Source organism: Thalassophryne amazonica, chromosome 7 (assembly GCF_902500255.1).
Source record: "Thalassophryne amazonica chromosome 7, fThaAma1.1, whole genome shotgun sequence".
Lineage (NCBI taxonomy): Eukaryota > Metazoa > Chordata > Actinopteri > Batrachoidiformes > Batrachoididae > Thalassophryne > Thalassophryne amazonica.
Window position 1 is genome coordinate 2505293 of NC_047109.1, and position 26621 is coordinate 2531913.

Sequence of the window (26621 nt, forward strand, 5' to 3'; positions counted from 1 at the left end):
ACAAACAGTACTCTTCATCAATCTGGCTCCAACTTTCTCTGATTGCTGTTGCCAGATCAGCTTTGCAGGTTGGAGCCTTGTCATGGACCATTTTCTTCAACTTCCACCAAAGATTTTCAATTGGATTAAGATCCGGACTATTTGCAGGCCATGACATTGACCCTATGTGTCTTTTTGCAAGGAATGTTTTCACAGTTTTTGCTCTATGGCAAGATGCATTATCATCTTGAAAAATGATTTAATCTTCCCCAAACATCCTTTCAATTGATGGGATAAGAAAAGTGTCCAGCATCATCACCTTGCCCAATGCAGATTCGAGATTCATCACTGAATATGGCTTTCATCCAGTCATCCACAGTCCACGATTGCTTTCCTTAGCCCATTGTAACCTTGTTTTTTTTCTGTTTAGGTGTTAATGATGGCTTTCGTTTAACTTTTCTGTATGTAAATCCCATTTCCTTTAGGCGGTTTCTTACAGTTCGGTCACAGGCGTTGACTCCAGTTTCCTCCCATTCGTTCCTCATTTGTTTTGTTGTGCATTTTTGATTTTTGAGACATATTGCTTTACTTTTTCTGTCTTGACGCTTTGATGTCTTCCTTGGTCTACCAGTATGTTTGCCTTTAACAACCTTCCCATGTTGTTTGTATTTGGTCCAGAGTTTAGACACAGCTGACTGTGAACAACCAACATCTTTTGCAACATTGCGTGATGATTTACCCTCTTTTAAGAGTTTGATAATCCTCTCCTTTGTTTCAATGACATCTCTCGTGTTGGAGCCATGATTCATGTCAGTCCACTTGGTGCAACAGCTCTCCAAGGTGTGATCACTCCTTTTTAGATGCAGACTGACAAGCAGATCTGATTTGATGCAGGTGTTAGTTTTGGGGATGGAAATTTACAGGGTGATTCCATAATTTATTCCTCAGAATTGAGTGAGTCCATATTTTTTTCCCTCTGCTTGGTCTAAAAAAGTAACCATTACTGACTGCCACAATTTTTTTTCCTGATTTCTTATAGTGTTTCTCTTTCTGCTTTTTTTCTACAAAATTAAACAACTGAATGAACATCCTCCGAGGCCGGTGATTCCATAATTATTGCCAGGGGTTGTAGGTGCACAGGAAGAAACGACACATGGGAGGGGATTTACTTTCTGAAGCCGGATTTGACACCTCTGTTCTTAAGTTACTGTGAAGCACTTTGTGATTTTATCTTGAAAGGTGCTATACAAATAAACTTTACTTACTTCTAACCTCTCAATCAGGTCATGCTTTGTGCATAAATACACATTATTTTACAGTTTTGACAAAGTCTATTCAAACAGGCAGGAAAAAAAAACAAGATAAGGCGCAAAAACAAAGTGATTTGTTTTGTTCCCTCAAATCCCACCAAAAGTCCAAAACAGTCTTGAATGTGAACGTGTCCTAACCCCCCCACCCACCAAAAAAAAAGTCCACAGAGAAAAATGAAAACGAGAGCAAAATGGAAATCAGACCCCAAAACTAAAACAGTCACTTAACAAGACACGGCGTACTCACAGGGGAGTGCACACCCGAGAGCAAGTCTGGGAGCAGCAGCATACACATGTGGCAAACGCAACGAGCCGACACCGACAGTCACACAAGGAAGTGCTTTAAATAAAGGAGGTGAAATTTGCTACAGGTGGGTGACCAACTACAGATTCATGTGGGAGGAGCAAAGTGTGGGGAGATGACACGTGAAGAGACAAAAGCTAGTGTAAGAATAATCCTGGCAATAAATGGAACAACAAGAGTGAAGGAAAATAAATTACAATAGCTGAAGAGGAGGAGAAATCACAAAACATAGAACTCAGGAGTGATACAGTGCAAGAGTGAAAAACAACACGGTATAAGTGAGCGAACAGAACACAAAGACAGAAAAGCCTGTGGAGGAGTGCAAATGGAAAACACAACAGACAGATGAGGGTGCAGGCGTGGAACGTGAGGGACCAGACCACCGACAGAAGAACAAACAAATCTACACAACAGGACACAAGACGAAATGAACACACACACACACACAAAAATACATAAAGAACGAAACAACTGAATAGATACAGAATATTATAATACTTAAATTCACCAACAACTGAAAACTGAAACATATGATAAAAACCACAACACATTATCCATTATTTCCCCATCAGAGTCTAAACAGGGGCAGATCCAGACAGAAAGAGGGCATTGGGGGGGCTTTTGAGGACTTTTTCATACTACTACTACTCATAATAATAATAATAATAATAATTTTAACAACTAACATGTTGAAGTCTGTCTTGCTCCAGGACCAAGTTTCATTGATGAGCTGACAGTGTTTGTAATGTAGGTGGATCATTTTGACTTGGTCATGTTAAAAGTAGGTTGTCATGTGAAAATGTGTGGAGACCCCTGTGCTGAAGAGTTTTATTTATTTATTTTTTTTGAGAAACTGGAGGTTTCGACTGAATCGAAACCATGTGACATGACAGACCACCTCCAACCTGGACCAAATCAAGACCAAAGCCAGTTTAGGTGGTCTCTGTGTCCTTTGGACTGATGGGTGGGTGGTTCTGAGACCAGGCTTTGTTTGGTCTCTGGTGGTCTGATTGTTTTTTTTTTTCTTACTGCATTATTGTAAAGAACAAATGAGCAGCGCTATAAAAAACAAACAAAAAAACAAAAAAACAAAACAGAGCCACATCTGAAGGGTCTCTGTGTGCCAGAAGATCACATCAATCTGCCAGATTACCATCAGAAAACAAACACCAGACTTCAATTTAGAAAGAAATGACAAGACAAGAGTAAAAATAAATCACCAAATTAAGAACCAAATCTACGAAGTCCAGGAACTGGACAACACGTGTCTCTGAGAGTCTCTAACTGAGCTTCAGTTTGATTTCAGGTCTCCAGGTGGTCTGAGGTGAAGGTCAGGTGATCTTGCTCCGATCAGTCTGGATATCTAAACCTGGACTAACGCAGACGGTTACCAAGGAGACAGGCCGTGAAAAACAATCCCAAAAAATGTGATGTTCCTATTTTACTCGTTTTTAACGAACCTGGTGAAAAGGTTCCGTCTAGTTAGGAACAAAAAGAAGCAAAGCCTCATCTTTTGTTTTTTTTTAAGGGAGTGTCAGAATTCTGGACCCTGATCCACGTCCACGTCGGAGTACTTTAATCTTCGACTCTGTTCCTCCACTAATGAAGAAGAGCAGATTCTCCATCTGTTGTTGGTCGGGTTACAAACTGCAGCCTGGCAGGCGACACTCAGGATTCCCCACCAACTGTTTCTTCACTTCCTGCAAGGAAACAGAGCTGGAAGAGTTCTGAAGGAGGAGACGCTGCCAAGTCAGTAATGAAACAATCAGCTCCACACTGGCTCAGTCCAAACTCCACCAGCCACAAACGCTCCCTCGCTGCCAGCGGCGGCACTCGGAGGGGGAGGAGGAGGAGGAGGAGGAGGATCTGGCAGATCTGATGGAGGACAGTCCAGATCCTGGTCCAGCAGGGGGACATCCCCCTGTCCACATTCTCATTTGAACATTTATTTAATGAAGGAGCATGTTGAGGAAATGATATTTGTGGTAAACAACCAAACAGGACAGTGGAAGGACGAGCAGTGTTCAAGGTGAAAGGTCACGGCCCGTCCACAATTATGCAAAAGTGTCCTCGGGACATATAGTCAAATCAAAAGTCAAAATGTGTCGCACAGACAACAGAACCCCCCTTTACTCAGGACGGGGTGTGTCCAGTGCGTCCTTGTGCGGTCATGAATTAACATTGAACGCCAGATGACATCAAAGAGGCGCTCAGCTGCCTCCAGGACCTTAAAAGGTCCTCTTGGTGTCCTCTCACAAACCACCATAATCGTAACGGCCGCCGTGAAGTACAAGCTGCACCTGATTTCTGCAGAAGAGCTGCCAAGCCCAGAAGACGAACAAATACCACAAAGGCCACCAAAAACACCTCACAGACCACCCGATGACCGCCTGACGGGCGCGCAAAGACAACAGCAGATTATCCACTGACACGTGACTGGAGTCACGGGAGTTTTATCAATTTTTTGATAAAAAAAATTCATCCTTTTCTACTTTTTTTTTTACTAATAGACCAATTTCATAGCCTTAAGAGTGTGCATATCATGAATGCTTGGTCTTGTTGGATTTGTGAGAATCTACTGAATCTACTGGTACCTTGTTTCCCATGTAACAATAAGAAATATACTCAAAACCTGGATTAATCTTTTTAGTCACATAGCACTACTATTATTCTGAACACTACTGTATATGTCAAAAAAGTGGAAGATCTCCGTGGAAATGTGACGCCATCTGTAGCACACAAACTCCATATGAGACAGCAACAACATTATTGTATGGCCTTGCCTTACAATATAAAGCGCCTTGGGGCAACTGTTTGTTGTGATTTGGCGCTATATAAATAAAATTGATTGATTGAATTGATTGATTGATTGACAACACCTACAAGTGTTTTCACATCACCTCTGTGGATTGGGCGAGTTTTAAGCTGCACAACAGACTAAACACAACAGACTAAACACAACAGACTAAACATAACAGACTAAAACTGCTGCCATCTTGAGTAAAGGGGCCTAACACAGGAGCTTCAGGAAAACCAGTAACCAGCAGGATGAAGACTTAACTTTGAAACAAAAAATTATAACAATCATCTTAAGTGTAATTACACTTGTATTAAAATCAATCAATCAATCAATTTTTTTATATAGCGCCAAATCACAACAAACAGTTGCCCCAAAGCGCTTTATATTGTAAGGCAAGGCCATACAATAATTATGTAAAACCCCAACGGTCAAAACGACCCCCTGTGAGCAAGCACTTGGCTACAGTGGTAAGGAAAAACTCCCTTTTAACAGGAAGAAACCTCCAGCAGAACCAGGCTCAGGGAGGGGCAGTCTTCTGCTTGGACTGGTTGGGGCTGAGGGAGAGAACCAGGAAAAAGACATGCTGTGGAGGGGAGCAGAGATCGATCACTAATGATTAAATGCAGAGTGGTGCATACAGAGCAAAAAGAGAAAGAAACAATGCATCATGGGAACCCCCCAGCAGTCTACGTCTATAGCAGCATAACTAAGGGATGGTTCAGGGTCACCTGATCCAGCCCTACTATAAGCTTTAGCAAAAAGGAAAGTTTTAATCCTAATCTTAAAGTAGAGAGGGTGTCTGTCTCCCTGATCTGAATTGGGAGCTGGTCCACAGGAGAGGAGCCTGAAAGCTGAAGGCTCTGCCCCCATTCTACTCTTACAACCCCTAGGAACTACAAGTAAGCCTGCAGTCTGAGAGCGAAGCGCTCTATTGGGGTGATATAGGTACTACGAGGTACCCTAAGATAAGATGGGACCTGATTATTCAAAACCTTATAAGTAAGAAGAAGACTTTAAATTCTATTCTAGAATTAACAGGAAGCCAATGAAGAGAGGCCAATATGGGTGAGATATGCTCTCTCCTTCTAGTCCCTGTCAGTACTCTAGCTGCAGCATTTTGAATTAACTGAAGGCTTTTTAGGGAACTTTTAGGACAACCTGATAATAATGAATTACAATAGTCCAGCCTAGAGGAAATAAATGCATAATTAGTTTTTCAGCATCACTCTGAGACAAGACCTTTCTGATTTTAGAGGATATTGCGTAAATGCAAAAAGCAGTCCTACATATTTGTTTAATATGCGCTTTGAATGACATATCCTCATCAAAAATGACTCCAAGATTTCTCACAGTATTACTAGAGGTCAGGGTAATGCCATCCAGGAGTAAGGATCTGGTTAGACACCATGTTTCTAAGATTTGTGGGGCCAAGTACAATAACTTCAGTTTTATCTGAGTTTAAAAGCAGGAAATTAGAGGTCATCCATGTCTTTATGTCTGTAAGACAATCCTGCAGTTTAGCTAATTGGTGTGTGTCCTCTGGCTTCATGGATAGATAAAGCTGGGTATCATCTGCGTAACAATGAAATTTAAGCAATACCGTCTAATAATACTGCCTAAGGGAAGCATGTATAAAGTGAATAAAATTGGGTCCTAGCACAGAACCTTGTGGAACTCCATAATTAACTTTAGTCTGTGAAGAAGATTCCCCATTTACATGAACAAATTGTAATCTATTAGACAAATATGATTCAAACCACCGCAGCGCAGTGCCTTTAATACCTATGGCATGCTCTAATCTCTGTAATAAAATTTTATGGTCAACAGTATCAAAAGCAGCACTGAGGTCTAACAGAACAAGCACAGAGATGAGTCCACTGTCCGAGGCCATAAGAAGATCATTTGTAACCTTCACTAATGCTGTTTCTGTACTATGATGAATTCTAAAACCAGACTGAAACTCTTCAAATAGACCATTCCTCTGCAGATGATCAGTTAGCTGTTTTTACAACTACCCTTTCAAGAATTTTTGATGAGAAAAGGAAGGTTGGAGATTGGCCTATAATTAGCTAAGATAGCTGGGTCAAGTGATGGCTTTTTTAAGTAATGGTTTAATTACTGCCACCTTAAAAGCCTGTGGTACATAGCCAACTAATAAAGATAAATTGATCATATTTAAGATCGAAGCATTAAATAATGGTAGGGCTTCCTTGAGCAGCCTGGTAGGAATGGGGTCTAATAAACATGTTGATGGTTTGGATGAAGTAACTAATGAAATAACTCAGACAGAACAATCGGAGAGAAAGAGTCTAACCAAATACCGGCATCACTGAAAGCAGCCAAAGATAACGATACGTCTTTGGGATGGTTATGAGTAATTTTTCTCTAATAGTTAAAATTTGTTAGCAAAGAAAGTCATGAAGTCATTACTAGTTAAAGTTAATGGAATACTCAGCTCAATAGAGCTCTGACTCTTTGTCAGCCTGGCTACAGTGCTGAAAAGAAACCTGGGGTTGTTCTTATTTTCTTCAATTAGTGATGAGTAGAAAGATGTCCTAGCTTTACGGAGGGCTTTTTTATAGAGCAACAGACTCTTTTTCCAGGCTAAGTGAAGATCTTATAAATTAGTGAGACGCCATTTCCTCTCCAACTTACGGGTTATCTGCTTTAAGCTACGAGTTTGTGAGTTATACCATGGAGTCAGGCACTTCTGATTTAAAGCTCTCTTTTTTAGAGGAGCTACAGCATCCAAAGTTGTCTTCAATGATGATGTAAAACTATTGACGAGATACTCTATCTCACTTACAGAGTTTAGGTAGCTACTCTGCACTGTGTTGGTATATGGCATTAGAGAACATAAAGAAGGAATCATATCCTTAAACCTAGTTACAGCGCTTTCTGAAAGACTTCTAGTGTAATGAAACTTATTCCCCACTGCTGGGTAGTCCATCAGAGTAAATGTAAATGTTATTAAGAAATGATCAGACAGAAGGGAGTTTTCAGGGAATACTGTTAAGTCTTCTATTTCCATACCATAAGTCAGAACAAGATCTAAGATATGATTAAAGTGGTGGGTGGACTCATTTACATTTTGAGCAAAGCCAATAGAGTCTAATAATAGATTAAATGCAGTGTTGAGGCTGTCATTCTCAGCATCTGTGTGGAGTGTTAAAATCGCCCACTATAATTATCTTATCTGAGCTAAGCACTAAGTCAGACAAAAGGTCTGAAAATTCACAGAGAAACTCACAGTAACGACCAGGTGGACGATAGATAATAACAAATAAAACTGGTTTTTGGGACTTCCAATTTGGATGGACAAGACTAAGAGTCAAGCTTTCAAATGAATTAAAGCTCTGTCTGGGTTTTTGATTAATTAATAAGTTGGAATGGAAGATTGCTGCTAATCCTCTGCCTCGGCCCGTGCTACGAGCATTCTGACAGTTAGTGTGACTCGGGGGTGTTGACTCATTTAAACTAACATATTCATCCTGCTGTAACCAGGTTTCTGTAAGGCAGAATAAATCAATATGTTGATCAATTATTATATCATTTACCAACAGGGACTTAGAAGAGAGAGACCTAATGTTTAATAGACCACATTTAACTGTTTTAGTCTGTGGTGCAGTTGAAGGTGCTATATTATTTTTTCTTTTTGAATTTTTATGCTTAAATAGATTTTTGCTGGTTATTGGTAGTCTGGGAGCAGGCACCGTGTCTACGGGGATGGGGTAATACGTGGATGGCAGGGTGAGAGAAGCTGCAGAGAGGTGTGTAAGACTACAACTCTGCTTCCTGGTCCCAACCCTGGATAGTCACAGTTTGGAGGATTTAAGAAAATTGGCCAGATTTCTAGAAATGAGAGCTGCTCCATCCAAAGTGGGATGGATGCCGTCTCTTCTAACAAGACCAGGTTTTCCCCAGAAGCTTTGCCAATTATCTATGAAGCCCACCTCATTTTTTTGGACACCACTCAGACAGCCAGCAATTCAAGGAGAACATGCGGCTAAACATGTCACTCCCGGTCTGATTGGAGAGGGGCCCAGAGAAAACTACAGAGTCCGACATTGTTTTTGCAAAGTTACACACCGATTTAATGTTAATTTTAGTGACCTCCGATTGGCGTAACCGGGTGTCATTACTGCTGACGTGAATTACAATCTACCAAATTTACGCTTAGCCTTAGCCAGCAGTTTCAAATTTCCTTCATGTCGCCTGCTCTGGCCCCCGGAAGACAACTGACTATGGTTGCTGGTGTCCGCTAACTTCACATTTCGCAAAACAGAGTCGCCAATAACCAGAGTTTGATCCTCGGCGGTGTGTCGTCGAGTGGGGAAAAACGGTTAGAGATGTGAACAGGTTGGCGGTGTACACGGGGCTTCTGTTTAGGGCTACGCTTCCTCCTCACAGTCACCCAGTCAATCAATCAATCAATTTTTTTTTTTTATATAGCGCCAAATCACAACAAACAGTTGCCCCAAGGCGCTTTATATTGTAAGGCAAGGCCATACAATAATGATGTAAAACCCCAACGGTCAAAACGACCCCCTGTGAGCAAGCACTTGGCTACAGTGGGAAGGAAAAACTCCCTTTTAACAGAAGAAACCTCCAGCAGAACCAGGCTCAGGGAAGGGGCAGTCTTCTGCTGGGACTGGTTGGGGCTGAGGGAGGGAGAGAACCAGGAAAAAGACATGCTGTGGAGCAGTCGGCCTGCTTTCCCGGCTGCTCGGGATCTGCCAGAGGGTAACTAACGGCGGCTAAGCTACCTTGGTCCGCACCGACTACAGGGGCCTGGCTAGCTGTAGAATTTCCACGGTGCGGAGCCGAGTCTCCAATTCGCCCAGCCTGGCCTCAAAGCTACGAATAAGCTACACTTATTACAAGTACCGTTACTGCTAAAGGAGGCCGAGGAATAACTAAACATTTCACACCCAGAGCAGAAAAGTGCGGGAGAGACGAGACAGGAGAAGCACCAAAAGAAAAGCTCAGTGGTTGAGGAGTCGGAGGAGGGTTAAAAAGGCACTTGAGACAGTGTCACTTGACTTAGCTGACATAAAGGACAAGCGGATAAGAGACTCAGCTAGTGGAGGAAGTCGCGCGACTACAAGCGTTATTAGAGGATAAGGACAAGAAGATCGAGGCTCTTGAGAAGAGAGTTGAGGACTTGGAGCAGTATTCAAGGATTAACGATGTGGTTGTGACTGGTTAAAGATTAAACCCCGCTCATATGCCCACGCAGTGACCGCGGGCAGTGATCTCGAACCCGGCGAGATGGAGGAGAGCTCTGCAGAACAACAGGTCGCTGCGTTCCTGGCATCCAGGGACATTGATTTGAACACAAACTGTCTTGAAGCTTGTCACCCTCTCCTTATGAAGAAAGGTGCTCCTCCTGTGCTTATCATGAGGTTTTTCAACAGAAAAGATAAAGTTACATTGTTGAGGGAAGAAAACTGAAAGGTACGAATGTTTACTTGAATGATCACTTAACAAAAACAAATGCAGACATTATTATAAATGGTTTATATAGGACGCCAGGCTCAAATATGGTTATATTTACAAACTGGGTGGACAAAATCTTTTCATCAATAAATAACAAAAAATATTTATATGTGTAGATTATAACATTGATCTAATAAACCCCAATAGACACACATCAACTGATGAATTTATAAATATAATGTACAGCATGAGCTTATACCCAGTTATCATCAGGCCAAGCAGAATTACACTGAATAGTGCAACTCTAATAGATAACATCTTCACAAACAACATAGAAACTAAAAATATTTATTGATTTGTGACATAACTGACCATCATCCTGTGTTCACTGTGTATGACTCCAATTGTAATTTTCAAGTAAAACCCCAATACTCTGCATTTAAATGAGTAAGAACCCAAAAAGCAATAGATCAACTCAATAATGACTTAACAAAACAAGATTGGCACACTGTGTACAGGGAGAATGATGTGGATTGTGCCTTCAATAAATTTCAGTTCAATTTTCAGTTCATTACATGAGATAAACTGTCCAATACGCCAAGTCAACAAAAACAGTACTGCCGCCAAAAGTTCATGGTTAACAAAAGCTCTATAAAATGCTTGCAAAAAGAAGAATACATTATACAGACAATTTGTTAGACTAAGGACAAAAGAATCTGAACATAGATAAAAATTATATAAAAACAAACTAACTAATACAATTAGAGCCATCAAGAAATTATATTATACCAATCTATTAAATAATAATAAAAAATGACACCAAGAGAATCTGGGAAATTCTTAACACTATAATCAAAAATAAGGTAAGAGGTCATTCTTATCCAAATTATTTTATTCATAAGAACATGGACATCTATAATATGAATAACATAGTTAATGGTTTTAATAACTTCTTTGTTAATATTGGACCCGACTTGGCAGCAAAAATTCCAGAAGGTAGTAACAAGGAGCAGGAATCACTCATAAAAATCAATCCAAACACAATGTTTCTCTCCAGTGTTAGTGAAGCCGAAATAATAGATGTTGTTAATAAATGTAAAAATAAAAAATCAACTGACTGTTATGACATAGATATGAAGCTAGTAAAAACAATAATTAAAAGCATATTAAAACCCCTGACTCATATATGTATCTTGTCATTTCAAACTGGGACATTCCCGAACAAAATGAAAATGGCAAAAGTTATTCCACTATACAAAAATGGAAATAAACATATCTTCACAAACAGACCGGTCTCTCTACTCCCACAATTTTCCAAAATTTTAGAAAAGCTTTTTAACAACAGGTTAGAATCCTTTATATAAAAATATAACATAATTAATGAAAGTCAATATGGGTTTAGGTCTGGAAGGTCAACTTCACTTGCAATAACTGAAGCAATAGAAGAGATCACAAACACACTAGATAGTAAAAACTATATAGTTGGAATATTCATTGATTTAAAGAAAGCGTTTGACACACTTAATCACTCAATTCTACTCAATAAACTGGAAAGATATGGTATCAGGGGAGTGGCTTGGAACTGGATTCAAAGCTATTTAACGGAGAGACACCAGTTTGTGCAGATGGGTGCATTCAAATCTGGATGTTTGGGCATCGCTTGTGGGGTCCCACAGGGATCCATACTGGATCCACATTTTTTAATCTTTATATAAATGACATTTTTAATGTGTCACAATTATTAAAATTATTATTTGCAGATGACACCAATATATTCTATTCCTGTGATAATTATAGCAAACTTATTAATGTGGTAAATAGTGAATTAATTAAGCTGAAAACCTGGTTGAATATTAATAAATTATCCCTAAATATAAATAAGACTAAAGTCATGTTTTTTGGAAATTATAATGACAATTTTAATTTACCAATAAATATAGACGGTGTCGAAATAGATAAAGTGTCAGAAATCAAATTTTTAGGGATAACGATTGATAGTAAATTAAGCTGGAAGTCTCATATCAGCCACATACATAAAAAAGTTTACAAGAATGTCTCTATTATGTACAAAGCAAAATATTTTCTGGATCATAATGCATTATATTTATTGTATTGTTCTTTAGTCTCTCCTTATTTAACATACTGTATAGAAATCTGGGGCAACAATTACAAAAGTTTGCTACATCCCCTCTGTATACTCCAAAAGCGTGCAATAAGAATCATCTATAAGGTAGGATATCTTGATCACACAGTCTATTTTTGCAATCCAAATTGTTGAAAATGCCAGATTTGGTTAATTTCTACACTGCACAATTATTATATAAAGCCAGTAAAAACTCATTACCTAGTAATATTCTGAGTCTCTTCAGTCAGAGAGAAGGGAGCTATAATTTTAGGGGATGTGGTAACTTTAAAGTCAAGGCAGTGAGAACTACCAGGAAAAGTTTCTGTGTGTCCGTGTGTGGCATTAAGCTGTGAAATAGTTTGGTACCTCAGCTCAAGTGATGTCCAAATATCCATCAATTCAAAAAAAGATACAAAGAAATGGTTCTGTTGAAATACATGAATGAGGAGAGAGGTGTGTGATCATTATGTCTTTTTAATTTATTTCTACTTAATTTACCTTTGCTTTTTTGCCTTGTCAGCAACAGAAGGGGTCTCGCTAGGACACACAAACTTTCATAAAATACCTAGAATTATACTGTACATCAATTTAATTATATATATCATAGCCATAATTGTAAATTATATTATTAAAAAAGAAAATAATAATAAAATCTTACTATATGTTTGTTAATATAATATAACAATAATAAGAGTAGAATGGGAGGCAGAGCCTTCAGCTTTCAGGCTCCTCTCCTGTGGAACCAGCTCCCAATTCAGATCAGGGAGACAGACACCCTCTCTACTTTAAGATTAGGCTTAAAACTTTCCTTTTTGCTAAAGCTTATAGTTAGGGCTGGATCAGGTGACCCTGAACCATCCCTTAGTTATGCTGCTATAGACGTAGACTGCTGGGGGGTTCCCATGATGCACTGAGTGTTTCTTTCTCTTTTTGCTCTGTATGCACCACTCTGCATTTAATCATTAGTGATTGATCTCTGCTCTCTTCCACAGCATGTCTTTTTCCTGGTTCTCTCCCTCAGCCCCAACCAGTCCCAGCAGAAGACTGCCCCTCCCTGAGCCTGGTTCTGCTGGAGGTTTCTTCCTGTTAAAAGGGAGTTTTTCCTTCCCACTGTCGCCAAGTGCTTGCTCACAGGGGGTCGTTTTGACTGTTGGGGTTTTTACGTAATTATTGTATGGCCTTGCCTTACAATATAAAGCACCTTGGGGCAACTGTTTGTTGTGATTTGGCGCTATATAAATAAAATTGATTGATTGATTGACTGTTATAATTGTTGGACTTGTACTAGCAGGGGTGGGCGTTGATAAGCTTTGCTTCTGCCCACACCCTTTCAGACTCACAGGCTTTGTTTATATAACATTCATGTTATTTGTATGTTTCTGTTCTTTCAGATTTGTGTGTGTATGCTGAATAAATCCATTCATTCATTCATTCATTCATTCATTCATTCATTCATTCATTCATTCATTCAGTTTATTTGAAAAAAATTATAACAATCATCTTAAGTTGTATTACACCTGCATTAAAACAGTAAGTTTATTTGAAAAAAATTATAACAATCATCTTAAGTGTTATTACACCTGTATTAAATCACGAAGTTACTTTGAAACAAAATTACACCATCTATTAAAACACTAAGTTACTTTGAAACAAATAACTATAACAATCATCTTAAGTGTCATTATACCTGTATTAAAACACTAAGGTATGTCGAAATCAATAATTACAACAGTCATCTTAAGTGTTATTACACCTGTATTAAAACACTGTTAATTTGAAAAAATAATTATGAGTCATTTTAAGTGTTATTGCAGCTGTATTAAAACACAATGTTACTTTGAAATAAATAATTCTAACAGTCATCGTAAGTGTTATTACAACTGTATTAAAACACAGTGTTACTTTGAAACAAATAATTATAATAGTAATCTTAAGTGTTATTACACCTGTATTAAAACACAGTGTTACTTTGAAATAAATCATATTTCAAATTTCAGATTTATTAATTTATATAGTGCCAATTCACAACAGGGTCGCCTCAAGGCACTTCACACAACACAATCTGAAAACAAAACACAATGAATTAAAAAAAATTAAAAGGCAGAATAAAAGAGTAAAACGTAAAACAGTAAAAATAAAGAAAAAAACATATAAAAACATAATATACTAACGATGAGACTGGGAAAACAAATGGGTCTTAAGTCTAGACTTAAAAGTCTCCGCAGAATCCAACTGTCTTATTTGTGCAGGGAGATCATTCCATAGAACTGGGGCACTATAAGAGAAAGCTCTGTGACCTACAGACTTTTATCCACCCTAGGAACACAAAGTAGTCCTGCAGCCTGTGAACGCAAGGCCCGAGCCGGTACGTAGGGCTCAACTAGGTCAGCCAGGTAGGGAGGTGCCAGTCCGTGAACAATTTTATAGGCTAGTAACAGAACCTTAAATCTGATCTCACAGGGACAGGAAGCCAGTGAAGAGACGCCAAAATGGGTGTAATACAGTCAAATTTTCTGCTTCTTGTCAAAAGTCTGGTAGCAGCATTTTGAACCAATAAATAATTATAACAGTCATTTTAAGTGTTATTACACCTGTATTAAAACACAGTGTTACTTTGAAGGTCACAAACATTTTGTCACCCTCCCCTCTGGCAGGCAGCTGAGGTCCATCAGGACAAACCTCAAGACAAAACAACTTTTTTCCATTTGCAGCTAGACTCATAAATAATGCCAAAGACCCCCACTTACACTGCCCCCCCACCTCAAAGTACAGATTGGTCCTTCCTGCACTGAAAGGTACTGTACATCTGTACTCCAATCACCAGTTTTTGCACAGTTCCACTCCACTACATTATATTTATTTAACAGTGAATATAGTTTTGCCTATTTTACACTTTTACTTCTTTTTTTTTTCTTTTCTTGTTTTTACTGTTTATGCACCCGTGACACCAGATCACATTCCTTGTATGTGCGAACTTACTTGGGAATAAATTTGAATCTGATTCTGTTTCTGAAATAATAATTATACCAGTCATCTTAAGTGTTATACAGACTGCTGTCCTGTCCAGGGTGAACCTGCCTCACACCCTGTGACTGCTGGGATAGGCTCCAGGCCCCCGTGACCCTTAATTGGAGTAGGCAGATATTGAAAATGGATGGATGGATCTTAAGTGTTATTACACCTTTATTCAAACATGATCTTACTTTGAAACAAATAACAGATTAGATGAGATTAGTCCTGATTGTCTCCCTGAGGAGTAATTTGTCTTGGACAGTTGAGGAAAACACATATATGTATCACGCCACAAACACTGGAGGTGGTGAGATTACACATACACCCCCCCCCCCCCCCCCCACACACACACACACACACACCTAACATAAAATAATCATGTCATTAAAAGGCCCTATAGACTCCAGCCCTCAGTGACCCTGAATTAGATGAAGCGGGTATAGAAAATGGTGGTTGGATTAAAAATCTCAGATTTCACACACCCCCTGATGATGTTGTAAACATCGAGTGTAGCACCAGATTCACCTGTTACTGTTAAATAGTTTGATTGTGTCACTGGGGAGAATTTATACATGCTCAGCTTCCACTTTGGTACCTGTATCTTCTGCCTGAGGGCATCAGGTCAGGCTCTCTGTGAAGGATGTGGTTTGGATCACCAGTGATTTTCCAGCACTGTTTTCTCACCGTCTTCTCAAATATCTCCTGGAGAGAAAATGGAGACAACACGCCAGTTTTTTTCCAGGTAGTTTGAACAAATTTTGAATTAGTGATCTGTGTCTGACAGACGGGTTACCAAACCATGTAGGTTCCATACATGCCCTGTAAAATCTGAGCACAGGTCTTTCCTACACCTCATGGACCTTGAACCTTCTGAAGCACTGTGTTACATTGAAACAAATAACAGTCACCTTAATTATTATTACACATGTATTAAAAAAAAAACTTACATTACCTTTTCACAAATAATGGTCACGTGAAGTGTTATTACACCTATATTAAAACAGTTAATTTGAAACAAATAACAGTCACACAAAGTGTTATTACAATTGTCCTAAAACACTGTTACTTTGATGCAAATAATGTCACCTTAAGTGTTATTACACCTGTATTAAAACACTGTTACTTTGACACAAATAACTGTCACTTTAAGTGTTATTACACCTGTATTAAAACACTGTTACTTTGACACAAATAACTGTTACTTTAAGTGTTATTACACCTGTATTAAAACACTGTTACTTTGACACAAATAACTGTCACTTTAAGTGTTATTACACCTGTATTAAAACACTGTTACTTTGACACAAATAATGGTCACTCAATGTGTTATTACACCTGTATTAAAACACGGTTACTTTGGCACAAATAACTGTCATTCTAAGTGTTATTACACCTGTATTAAAACACTGTTACTTTGGCACAAATAACCGTCATTCTAAGTGTTACTACACCTGTATTAAAACACTGTTACTTTGACACAAATAACTGTCACTTTAAGTGTTATTACACCTGTATTAAAACACTGTTACTTTGACACAAATAACTGTCACTTTAAGTGTTATTACACCTGTATTAAAACACTGTTACTTTGACACAAATAATGGTCACTCAATGTGTTATTACACCTGTATTAAAACACGGTTACTTTGGCACAAATAACTGTCATTCTAAGTGTTATTACACCTGTATTAAAACACTGTTACTTTGGCACAAATAACTATCATTCTAAGTGTTATTACACCTGTATTAAAACACTGTTACTTTGACACAAATAACTGTCACCTTAAGTGTTATTACACCTGTATTAAAACACTGTTACTTTGACACAATAACTGTCACTTTAAGTGTTATCATGCCTGTATTAAAACACTGTTACTTTGACACAAACAATGATCACCTTAAGTGTTATTACACCTGTATTAAAACACTGTTACTTTGACACAAATAGTTGTCACTGTGTGTTACACCTGTATTAAAACACTGTTACTTTGACACAAATAACTGTCATTCTAAGTGTTATTACACCTGTATTAAAACACTGTTACTTTGACACAAATAACTGTCACCTTAAGTGTTATTACACCTGTATTAAAACACTGTTACTTTGACACAAATAACTGTCACTTTAAGTGTTATCACGCCTGTATTAAAACACTGTTACTTTGACACAAACAATGATCACCTTAAGTGTTATTACACCTGTATTAAAACACTGTTACTTTGACACAAATAGTTGTCACTGTGTTGTTACACCTGTATTAAAACACTGTTACTTTGACACAAATAACTGTCATTCTAAGTGTTATTACACCTGTATTAAAACACTGTTACTTTGACACAAATAGTTGTCACTGTGTTGTTACACCTGTATTAAAACACTGTTACTTTGACACAAATAACTGTCACTTTAAGTGTTATTACACCTGTATTAAAACACTGTTACTTTGACACAAATAATGGTCACTCAATGTGTTATTACACCTGTATTAAAACACGGTTACTTTGGCACAAATAACTGTCATTCTAAGTGTTATTACACCTGTATTAAAACACTGTTACTTTGGCACAAATAACTATCATTCTAAGTGTTATTACACCTGTATTAAAACACTGTTACTTTGACACAAATAACTGTCACCTTAAGTGTTATTACACCTGTATTAAAACACTGTTACTTTGACACAAATAGTTGTCACTGTGTTGTTACACCTGTATTAAAACACTGTTACTTTGACACAAATAACTGTCACTTTAAGTGTTATTACACCTGTATTAAAACACTGTTACTTTGACACAAATAATGGTCACTCAATGTGTTATTACACCTGTATTAAAACACGGTTACTTTGGCACAAATAACTGTCATTCTAAGTGTTATTACACCTGTATTAAAACACTGTTACTTTGGCACAAATAACTATCATTCTAAGTGTTATTACACCTGTATTAAAACACTGTTACTTTGACACAAATAACTGTCACCTTAAGTGTTATTACACCTGTATTAAAACACTGTTACTTTGACACAAATAACTGTCACTTTAAGTGTTATCATGCCTGTATTAAAACACTGTTACTTTGACACAAACAATGATCACCTTAAGTGTTATTACACCTGTATTAAAACACTGTTACTTTGACACAAATAGTTGTCACTGTGTTGTTACACCTGTATTAAAACACTGTTACTTTGACACAAATAACTGTCATTCTAAGTGTTATTACACCTGTATTAAAACACTGTTACTTTGACACAAATAACTGTCACCTTAAGTGTTATTACACCTGTATTAAAACACTGTTACTTTGACACAAATAACTGTCACTTTAAGTGTTATCACGCCTGTATTAAAACACTGTTACTTTGACACAAACAATGATCACCTTAAGTGTTATTACACCTGTATTAAAACACTGTTACTTTGACACAAATAGTTGTCACTGTGTTGTTACACCTGTATTAAAACACTGTTACTTTGACACAAATAACTGTCATTCTAAGTGTTATTACACCTGTATTAAAACACTGTTACTTTGACACAAATGTCACCTTAAGTGTTATTACACCTGTATTAAAACACTGTTACTTTGACACAAATAGTTGTCACTGTGTTGTTACACCTGTATTAAAACACTGTTACTTTGACACAAATAACTGTCACCTTAAGTGTTATTACACCTGTATTAAAACACTGTTACTTTGACACAAATAGTTGTCACTGTGTTGTTACACCTGTATTAAAACACTGTTACTTTGACACAAATAACTGTCACTTTAAGTGTTATTACACCTGTATTAAAACACTGTTACTTTGACACAAATAATGGTCACTCAATGTGTTATTACACCTGTATTAAAACACGGTTACTTTGGCACAAATAACTGTCATTCTAAGTGTTATTACACCTGTATTAAAACACTGTTACTTTGGCACAAATAACTATCATTCTAAGTGTTATTACACCTGTATTAAAACACTGTTACTTTGACACAAATAACTGTCACCTTAAGTGTTATTACACCTGTATTAAAACACTGTTACTTTGACACAAATAGTTGTCACTGTGTTGTTACACCTGTATTAAAACACTGTTACTTTGACACAAATAACTGTCACTTTAAGTGTTATTACACCTGTATTAAAACACTGTTACTTTGACACAAATAATGGTCACTCAATGTGTTATTACACCTGTATTAAAACACGGTTACTTTGGCACAAATAACTGTCATTCTAAGTGTTATTACACCTGTATTAAAACACTGTTACTTTGGCACAAATAACTATCATTCTAAGTGTTATTACACCTGTATTAAAACACTGTTACTTTGACACAAATAACTGTCACTTTAAGTGTTATCACGCCTGTATTAAAACACTGTTACTTTGACACAAACAATGATCACCTTAAGTGTTATTACACCTGTATTAAAACACTGTTACTTTGACACAAATAGTTGTCACTGTGTTGTTACACCTGTATTAAAACACGGTTACTTTGACACAAATAACTGTCATTCTAAGTGTTATTACACCTGTATTAAAACACTGTTACTTTGACACAAATAACTGTCACCTTAAGTGTTATTACACCTGTATTAAAACACTGTTACTTTGACACAAATAACTGTCACTTTAAGTGTTATCACGCCTGTATTAAAACACTGTTACTTTGACACAAACAATGATCACCTTAAGTGTTATTACACCTGTATTAAAACACTGTTAATTTGACACAAATAGTTGTCACTGTGTTGTTACACCTGTATTAAAACACTGTTACTTTGACACAAATAACTGTCACCTTAAGTGTTATTACACCTGTATTAAAACACTGTTACTTTGACACAAATAGTTGTCACTGTGTTGTCACACCTGTATTAAAACACTGTTACTTTGACACAAATAACTGTCACCTTAAGTGTTATTACACCTGTATTAAAACACTGTTACTTTGACACAAATAGTTGTCACTGTGTTGTTACACCTGTATTAAAACACTGTTACTTTGACACAAATAACTGTCACTTTAAGTGTTATTACACCTGTATTAAAACACTGTTACTTTGACACAAAAAACTGTCACTTTAAGTGTTATTACACCTGTATTAAAACACTGTTACTTTGACACAAATAATGGTCACTTTAAGTGTTATTACACCTGTATTAAAAAACTGTTACTTTGACACAAACAATGATCACCTTAAGTGTTATTACACCTGTATTAAAACACTGTTACTTTGACACAAATAACTGTCACCTTAAGTGTTATTACACCTGTATTAAAACACTGTTACTTTGACACAAATAACTGTCACTTTAAGTGTTATCATGCCTGTATTAAAACACTGTTACTTTGACACAAACAATGATCACCTTAAGTGTTATTACACCTGTATTAAAACACTGTTACTTTGACACAAATAGTTGTCACTGTGTTGTTACACCTGTATTAAAACACTGTTACTTTGACACAAATAACTGTCATTCTAAGTGTTATTACACCTGTATTAAAACACTGTTACTTTGACACAAATAACTGTCACCTTAAGTGTTATTACACCTGTATTAAAACACTGTTACTTTGACACAAATAACTGTCACTTTAAGTGTTATCACGCCTGTATTAAAACACTGTTACTTTGACACAAACAATGATCACCTTAAGTGTTATTACACCTGTATTAAAACACTGTTACTTTGACACAAATAGTTGTCACTGTGTTGTTACACCTGTATTAAAACACTGTTACTTTGACACAAATAACTGTCATTCTAAGTGTTATTACACCTGTATTAAAACACTGTTACTTTGACACAAATAACTGTCACCTTAAGTGTTATTACACCTGTATTAAAACACTGTTACTTTGACACAAATAGTTGTCACTGTGTTGTTACACCTGTATTAAAACACTGTTACTTTGACACAAATAACTGTCACCTTAAGTGTTATTACACCTGTATTAAAACACTGTTACTTTGACACAAATAGTTGTCACTGTGTTGTTACACCTGTATTAAAACACTGTTACTTTGACACAAATAACTGTCACTTTAAGTGTTATTACACCTGTATTAAAACACTGTTACTTTGACACAAATAATGGTCACTCAATGTGTTATTACACCTGTATTAAAACACGGTTACTTTGGCACAAATAACTGTCATTCTAAGTGTTATTACACCTGTATTAAAACACTGTTACTTTGGCACAAATAACTATCATTCTAAGTGTTATTACACCTGTATTAAAACACTGTTACTTTGACACAAATAACTGTCACCTTAAGTGTTATTACACCTGTATTAAAACACTGTTACTTTGACACAAATAACTGTCACTTTAAGTGTATCACGCCTGTATTAAAACACTGTTACTTTGACACAAACAATGATCACCTTAAGTGTTATTACACCTGTATTAAAACACTGTTACTTTGACACAAATAGTTGTCACTGTGTTGTTACACCTGTATTAAAACACGGTTACTTTGACACAAATAACTGTCATTCTAAGTGTTATTACACCTGTATTAAAACACTGTTACTTTGACACAAATAACTGTCACCTTAAGTGTTATTACACCTGTATTAAAACACTGTTACTTTGACACAAATAACTGTCACTTTAAGTGTTATCACGCCTGTATTAAAACACTGTTACTTTGACACAAACAATGATCACCTTAAGTGTTATTACACCTGTATTAAAACACTGTTAATTTGACACAAATAGTTGTCACTGTGTTGTTACACCTGTATTAAAACACTGTTACTTTGACACAAATAACTGTCATTCTAAGTGTTATTACACCTGTATTAAAACACTGTTACTTTGACACAAATAACTGTCACCTTAAGTGTTATTACACCTGTATTAAAACACTGTTACTTTGACACAAATAGTTGTCACTGTGTTGTCACACCTGTATTAAAACACTGTTACTTTGACACAAATAACTGTCACCTTAAGTGTTATTACACCTGTATTAAAACACTGTTACTTTGACACAAATAGTTGTCACTGTGTTGTTACACCTGTATTAAAACACTGTTACTTTGACACAAATAACTGTCACTTTAAGTGTTATTACACCTGTATTAAAACACTGTTACTTTGACACAAATAACTGTCACTTTAAGTGTTATTACACCTGTATTAAAACACTGTTACTTTGACACAAATAATGGTCACTTTAAGTGTTATTACACCTGTATTAAAACACTGTTACTTTGACACAAACAATGATCACCTTAAGTGTTATTACACCTGTATTAAAACACTGTTACTTTGACACAAATAACTGTCACCTTAAGTGTTATTACACCTGTATTAAAACACTGTTACTTTGACACAAATAACTGTCACTTTAAGTGTTATCACGCCTGTATTAAAACACTGTTACTTTGACACAAACAATGATCACCTTAAGTGTTATTACACCTGTATTAAAACACTGTTACTTTGAAACAAATAGTTGTCACTGTGTTTTTACACCTGTATTAAAACACTGTTACTTTGACACAAATAACTGTCATTCTAAGTGTTATTACACCTGTATTAAAACACTGTTACTTTGACACAAATAACTGTCACCTTAAGTGTTATTACACCTGTATTAAAACACTGTTACTTTGACACAAACAATGATCACCTTAAGTGTTATTACACCTGTATTAAAACACTGTTACTTTGACACAAACAATGATCACCTTAAGTGTTATTACACCTGTATTAAAACACTGTTACTTTGACACAAATAGTTGTCACTGTGTTGTTACACCTGTATTAAAACACTGTTACTTTGACACAAATAACTGTCATTCTAAGTGTTATTACACCTGTATTAAAACAATGTTACTTTGACACAAATAACTGTCACCTTAAGTGTTATTACACCTGTATTAAAACACTGTTACTTCGACACAAATAACTGTCACTTTAAGTGTTATTACACCTGTATTAAAACACTGTTACTTTGACACAAATAATGGTCACTTTAAGTGTTATTACACCTGTATTAAAACACTGTTACTTTGACACAAATAATGGTCACTTTAAGTGTTATTACACCTGTATTAAAACACTGTTGCTTTGACACAAACAATGATCACCTTAAGTGTTATTACACCTGTATTAAAACACTGTTACTTTGACACAAATAATGGTCACTTTAAGTGTTATTACACCTGTATTAAAACACTGTTACTTTGACACAAACACTGATCACCTTAAGTGTTATTACACCTGTATTAAAACACTGTTACTTTGACACAAACACTGATCACCTTAAGTGTTACTACACCTGTATTAAAACACTGTTACTTTGACACAAATAACTGTCATTCTAAGTGTTACTACACCTGTATTAAAACACTGTTACTTTGACACAAATAACTGTCATTCTAAGTGTTACTACACCTGTATTAAAACACTGTTACTTTGACACAAATAACTGTCATTCTAAGTGTTACTACACCTGTATTAAAACACTGTTACTTTGACACAAATAACGGTCACTGTAAGTGTTATTACACCTGTATTAAAACACTGTTACTTTGACACAAATAACGGTCACTTTAAGTGTTATTACACCTGTATTAAAACACTGTTACTTTGACACAAATAGCTGTCACTGTGTTGTTACACCTGTATTAAAACACTGTTACTTTGACACAAATAACTGTCACTTTAAGTGTTATTACACCTGTATTAAAACACTGTTACTTTGACACAAATAATGGTCACTTTAAGTGTTATTACACCTGTATTAAAACACTGTTACTTTGACACAAACAATGATCACCTTAAGTGTTATTACACCTGTATTAAAACACTGTTACTTTGACACAAATAACGGTCACTTTAAGTGTTATTACACCTGTATTAAAACACTGTTACTTTGACACAAATAACGGTCACTTTAAGTGTTATTACACCTGTATTAAAACACTGTTACTTTGACACAAATAATGGTCACTTTAAGTGTTATTACACCTGCATTAAAACACTGTTACTTTGACACAAACAATGATCACCTTAAGTGTTATTACACCTGTATTAAAACACTGTTACTTTGAAACAAATAGTTGTCACTGTGTTTTTACACCTGTATTAAAACACTGTTACTTTGACACAAATAACTGTCATTCTAAGTGTTATTACACCTGTATTAAAACACTGTTACTTTGACACAAATAACTGTCACCTTAAGTGTTATTACACCTGTATTAAAACACTGTTACTTTGACACAAACAATGATCACCTTAAGTGTTATTACACCTGTATTAAAACACTGTTACTTTGACACAAACAATGATCACCTTAAGTGTTATTACACCTGTATTAAAACACTGTTACTTTGACACAAACAATGATCACCTTAAGTGTTATTACACCTGTATTAAAACACTGTTACTTTGACACAAATAGTTGTCACTGTGTTGTTACACCTGTATTAAAACACTGTTACTTTGACACAAATAACTGTCATTCTAAGTGTTATTACACCTGTATTAAAACAATGTTACTTTGACACAAATAACTGTCACCTTAAGTGTTATTACACCTGTATTAAAACACTGTTACTTTGACACAAATAACTGTCACTTTAAGTGTTATTACACCTGTATTAAAACACTGTTACTTTGACACAAATAATGGTCACTTTAAGTGTTATTACACCTGTATTAAAACACTGTTACTTTGACACAAATAATGGTCACTTTAAGTGTTATTACACCTGTATTAAAACACTGTGACTTTGACACAAACAATGATCACCTTAAGTGTTATTACACCTGTATTAAAACACTGTTACTTTGACACAAATAATGGTCACTTTAAGTGTTATTACACCTGTATTAAAACACTGTTACTTTGACACAAACACTGATCACCTTAAGTGTTATTACACCTGTATTAAAACACTGTTACTTTGACACAAACACTGATCACCTTAAGTGTTACTACACCTGTATTAAAACACTGTTACTTTGACACAAATAACTGTCATTCTAAGTGTTACTACACCTGTATTAAAACACTGTTACTTTGACACAAATAACTGTCATTCTAAGTGTTACTACACCTGTATTAAAACACTGTTACTTTGACACAAATAACTGTCACTGTAAGTGTTATTACACCTGTATTAAAACACTGTTACTTTGACACAAATAACGGTCACTTTAAGTGTTATTACACCTGTATTAAAACACTGTTACTTTGACACAAATAGCTGTCACTGTGTTGTTACACCTGTATTAAAACACTGTTACTTTGACACAAATAACTGTCACTGTAAGTGTTATTACACCTGTATTAAAACACTGTTACTTTGACACAAATAACTGTCACTGTAAGTGTTATTACACCTGTATTAAAACACTGTTACTTTGACACAAATAACTGTCACTGTAAGTGTTATTACACCTGTATTAAAACACTGTTACTTTGACACAAATAACGGTCACTTTAAGTGTTACTACACCTGTATTAAAACACTGTTACTTTGACACAAATAACTGTCATTCTAAGTGTTACTACACCTGTATTAAAACACTGTTACTTTGACACAAATAACTGTCATTCTAAGTGTTACTACACCTGTATTAAAACACTGTTACTTTGACACAAATAACGGTCACTTTAAGTGTTATTACACCTGTATTAAAACACTGTTACTTTGACACAAATAATGGTCACTTTAAGTGTTATTACACCTGTATTAAAACACTGTTACTTTGACACAAATAACGGTCACTTTAAGTGTTATTACACCTGTATTAAAACACTGTTACTTTGACACAAACAATGATCACCTTAAGTGTTATTACACCTGTATTAAAACACTGTTACTTTGACACAAATAACGGTCACTTTAAGTGTTATTACACCTGTATTAAAACACTGTTACTTTGACACAAATAACGGTCACTTTAAGTGTTATTACACCTGTATTAAAACACTGTTACTTTGACACAAATAACGGTCACTTTAAGTGTTATTACACCTGTATTAAAACACTGTTACTTTGACACAAATAACGGTCACTTTAAGTGTTATTACACCTGTATTAAAACACTGTTACTTTGACACAAATAATGGTCACTTTAAGTGTTATTACACCTGTATTAAAACAGTGTTACTTTGACACAAATAACGGTCACCTTAAGTGTTATTACACCTGTATTAAAACAGTGTTACTTTGTCTCTGAGTACTAACAGATGAGTTGAAAGTGACATATTGAGGATGAAAATGTGACATTTAGACAGAGGACTGATATTTCGTGTTGTGTGTGTGCGTGTGTGTGTCTGTGTGCACAGATCGTATCCCAGACGAAGCTGTCCAAAGCTCTGCTCAGACCAGGAGGCACTGTGGGGAAAACCATCATCACGGTGAGTTTGTCACAGTTGCAGCTTCAAACATGTTTTACAGACGCTTCGTTTCCTGCAGCAATGACACGAACAAACAAAAACAAACCAGCAGAGGAGCTGTTGTGGCCTCAGCTCGCTCTTCAGTCTGACCCTCAGGACACCGTGATACGACACGCTTATGCATGAGAAACATTTTTCAGAAGATTGGCTGATCAGAGCGTCCACATTATGGCTGCGCGTCCATCCACGCAGTGAAGCAGCAGCT

The 26621-nt window shown here is 36.2% G+C and overlaps 1 protein-coding gene and 1 long non-coding RNA gene across 2 annotated transcripts in view; one reads left to right on the plus strand and one right to left on the minus strand.

Annotated features, from left to right (window-relative positions):
• The window catches only part of cpne4a (copine IVa), a 160635-nt gene that overhangs the window by 24715 nt on the left and 109299 nt on the right, over positions 1 to 26621 (plus strand). The window contains exon 3 of the mRNA XM_034173721.1: positions 26306 to 26377. Coding sequence (XP_034029612.1) covers positions 26306 to 26377 — 72 coding nt within the window. The remainder of the gene's footprint in view (positions 1 to 26305; positions 26378 to 26621) is intronic.
• LOC117513562 overlaps positions 10201 to 26621 on the minus strand; it is a 31778-nt gene continuing 15357 nt past the window's right edge. The window contains exon 5 of the long non-coding RNA XR_004561636.1: positions 10201 to 10211. This is a non-coding gene — a long non-coding RNA (uncharacterized LOC117513562). The remainder of the gene's footprint in view (positions 10212 to 26621) is intronic.